This window comes from Octopus bimaculoides, chromosome 14 (genome assembly GCF_001194135.2).
Source record: "Octopus bimaculoides isolate UCB-OBI-ISO-001 chromosome 14, ASM119413v2, whole genome shotgun sequence".
Taxonomy (NCBI): Eukaryota; Metazoa; Mollusca; class Cephalopoda; order Octopoda; family Octopodidae; genus Octopus; species Octopus bimaculoides.
Genome location: NC_068994.1, coordinates 1,079,529 through 1,086,361, shown reverse-complemented (window position 1 = coordinate 1,086,361; position 6,833 = coordinate 1,079,529). Strand labels below are relative to the sequence as shown.

At 34.6% G+C, this 6,833-nt stretch overlaps 1 protein-coding gene across 1 annotated transcript in view; it reads left to right on the top strand.

Annotated features, from left to right (window-relative positions):
* LOC106872614 (protocadherin beta-15) overlaps positions 1-2,281 on the top strand; it is a 53,739-nt gene extending 51,458 nt beyond the window's left edge. The window contains exon 4 of the mRNA XM_014919656.2: positions 1,853-2,281. Coding sequence (XP_014775142.1) covers positions 1,853-1,932 — 80 coding nt within the window. The 3' untranslated portion in view covers positions 1,933-2,281. The remainder of the gene's footprint in view (positions 1-1,852) is intronic.
* The last annotated feature ends 4,552 nt before the right edge of the window (positions 2,282-6,833 follow it).

The window sequence follows — 6,833 nt, the reverse complement described above, 5'->3', positions numbered from 1 at the left end:
TATATATATATATATATATATATATATATATATATATTTAACTGCTCATCGATTGATGAAGTATTTACTAATTATAAACTGTGTTGGAAGCCAGTGAACTTGTAACATGATTATGGTAACTATGAATATGATGACGGTTATGATGATGGTGATGATTATAATGATGATGATGATGATCAGAAAGAGGAGGAGGAGGAGATCAACCTCATTATCATAGGGATGCTGAAGGCAATAATACCAATGAGTTAACAAGATATTAAAGTGGAGATTATGTAAAAGAATAGATGATGGATAAAGCTGCTACATCACAGTCGGTGGTTAACTATCTGGTTCTTCAGTTTAAGACACATGGAGCCACACTTTTGACAGTGTGTGTGTGTGTGTGTGTGTGTGTGTGTGTGTCTGCATATATATATATCTATGAACATGTCAGTAATATATGCATATGTGCATGCATATTAAATTCACATTTGTCATGGAGTTAGCAACACCAGCCATAAAGTGGTGCGATGCTGACTAAAATCACAGCTGAAACGGTGACTAAGACCGCCGGCGGCGGCGGTGGTGGTGGTGGTGGTGGTGGTCTTGGTGGTGGTGGTGGTGGTGTTGGTATAGGTGGTTACCTCTGTAAGTGTCCAACAAGAAATTAGCCCAAGAAGAAAACGAACAGACCAAACAATAAATTCAAAATGTCGCTTGAAGGAGGAACATTATGGAACAGAGATTAAATTTATTGATCTTCTGTTTGTATTGATCTGGTGTTTGAACTGTAGAAAATAGCAATGGTGTGGAGGGCAAAGGTGGGGGAAGGAAAATCAATGTTAGTGAAACAATCTGGGGCAGGAATTCAGTTCTGTACATAAAATACTAAGATGTATTACCATTTCAATGGTTTCAGTGGTTTGATGCCAATATTACTGACATAAACAAACAACAAACCATTTGTAATCAACAGTATATACACACACACACACACACACACACACACACACACACACGCACATATATACTACATACATACATACAGAAGATCAGTGAAAAAGAGAACACCTATGCTGAACTATTGAGAAATAAACTCTAAACTTCACCCCCCAAATCCCCAAACAACCTTCATTCCATACTGCTCCACCTCTCAAACTCAAGCAAGATTTATGTCTCTCTTCTATACCAACCATTTTCATCTTTAAGTTCATTTTATTTACTTTTAGTGATTATTTCAAAATAAAACACCTATTTGTATTCAAAGTAATTTTTTACAAATTTTATCTTTCAAAATAGCATTATTCCACTTTACCATTCCTCTACACTTCCAGAACTCCATACAGTGATAATCTCTGATAATCCAGAACTCCATACAGAGATAATCTCTGCTATTTTTTCTTTACACCAACTCCTTGTTTGTTTCTTGTTTTATTTTATCTTCTCTGCTTTGTTATTTTTATTTACAATATTATTACTTGCCTTTCTCTTTCCCATGTTCTTACCCACCCAGACTCATTAACAAAACACTTCTACATGTCCCCTGGCAGACATCAAAGAAATCCAATATTATGCACAGCCATTGATGCTTATATATATATATATATATATGTATATATATACGACAGGCTTCTTTCAGTTTCCGTCTACCAAATCCACTCACAAGGCTTCGGTTGGCCCAAGGCTGTAGAAGAAGACACTTGCCCACGGTACCATGCAGTGGGACTGAACCCGGAACTATGTGGTTGGTAGGCAAGCTACTTACCACACAGCCACTTCTGCGCCTATGAAATAATAATAATAAATTGCATTTTTTAGTTTCCATTCTAATTTGTAACATATTCAAAACTTAAATTTTTTTTTTTCTTTTCAGCCCTGGAAAACATTGAATACAGTTTATCCCCAAAGCTCGACAGAAAACAGTGCCCAGATGTAAACACTAAATTCTTATAGAGAAACTGCAGCAACAGATCCAGAAATTGGAAGAATCTCATGCATGTTACTCCTACCTGATTGATCAACCAGTTCCACAGCAAACCATCAGTCCGACAAATATTTGAACTCTTTACCTTCTGATATACACTGTCTCCTTTTGTGAAGTGACTTCCTCCAATAAATTAATTCCAGTAAATTTCTTCTCCATTGCCCCAACACTACCATCACCCCTGATGCAAACTAGTTCCTCTCCAACTTGTGTTAAAGTTACTTTCAAATACATTTTTCTTCAATCACACACATTGTTTGCAGGCTTAAGGCAGAAAGTCCTTCCATTTCACACAAAGAATTAAACAAAATATATTTCTTTAAGTGTTTTACTTCTATTTTACCATTTTCTGCTCAATTATTGCCCATCATATTGAAGTGCCTCCAGTAATTCTCTACACAAATAGCTTTATTAAAAACATAAAGAAATAACACAAAATTAAGGGGAAATAATCGTGTTTGAAGTAAAATGAGTCTAGAATATTGGCAAAATATATATTGTATCTGAAGAAAAGATAAAAGACCGGGTGGCCATGTTGCCTTAGGTGAGAAGGACCAGAATGAGAAGCACAGTTTAATTTGGGGGGAGGCATGACCTTTTGATTACAGTTGAGAAAGGGAGTGGTTATATGGTTTATATCTGATATGAAAGTGGGTATATGTGTGGCTCATAGCTTTTGTGAGATTGATGTAAAGAAAGAGGTGACAAAATAGAATCTATGAATATGATATGAAAGAGTGTTTGGCACTTCTGAAATGTGATAGCTGTTGCCATTTTTAAACCTTTCACCGTTTTTATTGATGGGATCTATATGAGCTATGGGCTGATCCGTGTCTTTGTAGAGTCACAGTAAAAATAAAGAGAAAGGTTAACACTATCTTCCATGCTTGTCTTTTAATACGAAGGTTAAACTATTGGCATGGAACATTGAACAATCTTTATCAGAAATAAATGATTATTAGAATCAAAATATCACTTCAGTGGTTTACCATCCATCCACCCTTAATTAACAAGGGTGGATGGAAGAAAACTGTTAAAATTAATTGATAAAATTTTTTTATCAACAAATGACTTTTTAAATATTTTTTGATGCTTTGACTTTCTTTTTTGTTATTTGTTATTTTCATTGCTTTATTTATTATTTTTTTTTTTAATCGTGAAGTCTGATGTAAATTGGGAAGAAATAACAAATAAAGCATGAAACAGCAGCACTACTGTTTTGACAAGTAAAAATTCTGGTAAAGATTGAGTCTGTCAGCATCGAAAGTTGAGTGAAATCGCAAGAGTTAATTTAATGCTCCTCACAATCTCTTCATCTAAATCAACGTTAAAAGAAGCAGTAGATTGTTTATCTTAAACAAGTATTTCAGTTTGCTGTTCAGATATTTTGCTTCTGTTGAGATTTTTGCTTTGATTTTAGCTTATTATTATCATTATCATTATCATTATTATTATTATTATCATTATTATTGTTATTATTCTTATTATTATTGTTATTATTTTATAGCCATTTTCATTTTTGGTCCATAGCTCAGGAAATATTTGAATTAATGGGTTTCCATAAATCAAAATGCCTAAAACATTGTAAAAGCATTTCAGTAAATTATGTGAAAGACAGCAGCAGAGTGGGGGGGGGAGGAGGAGGAGAAATAAGGGGAGGCAACATGTTCTTTGCAATTATATCCATTCCATCAAAAGATTCATCATCCTGAATATATTTTTATGAGTTAGACGAATATATTCTTTGACATGTGAAATTACATATTAATAATGCCAAAAGATTTATGGGAGAAATTGGGGTGAAGTGAGACGGATGGGGGGCAGGGACAATATTGTACAACTTAGAGTTGACATGTTTATAATAAAGTAGAAATATTACAATCTATGTTACTTAACACACTAAATAGACAGAGAGAGAGAGAGAGAGAGAGAAAGCAAAAGAGAGTGAGAGAGAAAAGAATATTGGTAGGTAAATAGATACAGAGAGAAATAGAAAGAAGCTTAGGTAGGTAGGTAAAGTGAATAGGCAGGTAACTAGCTAGGTATGGTGACAGGTGGACAGCCATATGCATGCACACACACACACACACACACACACACACACACACACACACACACACACAGTCAATAGATGAGGAAAACTAACTACATAAGCAAACCAATGTAAATAGAAAAAGTAAGTATATAAATGTATATTAAGAGAGAGAGAGAAAGAGAGAGAGAGGGGGTGTTTGTGTGTGTACATGTGTATATGTGTGTGTTTGTGAGAAAGAGAGAGAGGCTGTTCCCCAAAAAACAACACTTGACAATTGATAATCATAGTTTAATATCCTAAAATATGCTCACAGACAAAACAGATTCCAATTTTATCTGCAACCAACCCAACAACAGTTAATAACTAATTTACTGTCAGTGATCCACTGTAGACAGAATTTTCTTAAACGATTTGGCTTCAGTTTATTTATTTATTTTATATTGCAATTTGCCAACAACAGCATTATTGGGTGCAAGTTTCTAATAGATCAATCAATGGTTCACTGCTTCTCTGCCTGTCAGAGTGACAAGGGAGTGTCTCTCACTTGGCATAAAACAAATATTTCAAGGGGCTTTATTCAAGAGACAAGAGATTTTCATTTTTGTTGCTAATGTTTAAATTCTTTGCCAATATACATCATTAGAATAACACACACACACACACAATGGAGTTCCACAGTTTCCAGCCAACAAATTCCAATTTCAAGTTATTGGTCAACCTAAAGCTATGAGAGGCAAGCTGCAGGATCGAACACAGCACCATGCAGTTGCAAAGCAGATTCTTACCTGTGTAATATCATTTCAGCACTTTTTCCCCCTTTTTCAATTTTTTTTTCACTTTGCTTCAACATATTTTTAAAGAATATAACTTCAGTAAAATTGGCTTCAAAATTTGTCACAATGCCAGCAATTTCGGGAAGGGGGGTAAGTCTATTACATCAACCCCCAGTGTGCAACTGGTACTTATTTTATCAACCCTGAAAGGATGAAAAACAAAGTCAACTTCAGTACATTTGAACTCAGAATGTAAAAACAGACAAAAAAAAAAAAAAAGAACAGGAATGGTTCAACCAGCTTACCACCTTCACTTTATCAATCATAATAATTATAATAATTGTTTCAAACTAACGATTTTGCCAGCTCGCTACCTTAAATAACTCCTGTAATATCAATAATTATTTATCACTCTTTACCATGGATAACATAATCCTGAGGCTAAACAATAATAACAACAACATCATATGGTCACTCAACCAGCTAGAAATAACAGCAAAACATCCTTCAGATTACTCTCAGCCATTTAAATAAGATAAAATTTGATAAAATAGTTCTCTATATTTTTAAAAAGCCTGGATGGCCAAGGCTGGAATGGCTCTCATTATTTGCCAGATGCAGAGTTAACATAAAAGTGAGGAGTGTACAACATTCAGACCCATCCTACCGTACAGACCCCCATATATAGTTCATCTTCACTGTATGTCAGAACATGCAGTGTGGCTCTTTACTTGAGGGACGTATGGTAGATCCACAGAGATATGGATCTGTGGATTACACACACGTATTCATGCAGCCAGCAAGCTATGTACCTTAGTTCTGTTGAATCAGGGCTGACCTAACTTACACAATAATAAGAATAGGGTTACTATTTATATCCTGTAGTCCCCTTTACACTGCAATCAAATAAGCAGAAAGTGATGGCATATAACACGACTCCTACCAGCTTCACATATTCTACGCTTTATATAAACACACTGAAAAGTCCTTCAGGAAAGCTGACATGGTTGACATCTCCTACTTGAAATGTCTTCTTCATATTATGGCACTAAACAAGAAAACTTTGTCTAACATTCAGAGATCAATTATTATGATTCAGATGATAATTTTCCAGACAATTAACCTAATCTTCTGAGCGTATAATTACAATATTTACACTACGTATAGAACGGTTCAAACTCTGATTGTCATCAGATGACTTATTTCTGGGTTTGTACAGTCAGCCCAGAGATCAAACTAATAGAAATGTAGTGGAAATATTGTAAAATATACATTCTAAATATGAAGCTGTCATCCGGAAAAAATAACAACAATAATAATAATAAAAACCTTGTTTTTACACCAAGCAACCTAACTCCAATTAAGTGGAGAAGGTTGTTTGTTGGGTTTAGACTCAATAAAGTCAACCACTCTACTTATTTCTACTGAAAAAAGGTAAAATTGACTGACAACCAAAATTAGACAGCAAAGATGTAATAAAGTTGAAATTCATAACCTTTCATACAGTGTTTTACTAATGTTGTTGATGGCGAAAGAGGCACAGTCTTCAGTGATGAAAGAGCTCGAATAAAAATATTTTTGAATTATATTAACAAAGGACTGCAAATTTGGGGAATGAATTAACAAAAGTATATAACTGGTATTTATTTTACCTTCCCTTTGGTGGAAGAAAGTTAAAATCATCCCTGGTCAGATTTGAACTCAGGATGTAAAGTTATGGAACTAAATAATATTCTGTCATTTCTGTCAGTTCACTGACCCATTCTTAGCAATAAGATTTCTTATAAAGGTACAAGGTCAAGCATGATATATGTGGGTATCTGAGACACACACACACACACACACACACACACACATATATAGGAAAAATAGAAGTTGAAAATGCACTGAGAATAATTAAAATACTTTTTATCAATACATCTAAAGCTTTAACCGGTTTCACAGTTTACACTGATTGTCCAGAAAGTCCAAATAGAAAGCCATGGCTTATGTTGCAGTTGTCTTGCTTCTGACTAGTGTTTGAAGCTTGCCCTGTTTTTATGGGGAGTTCAGGGCTCAAGTT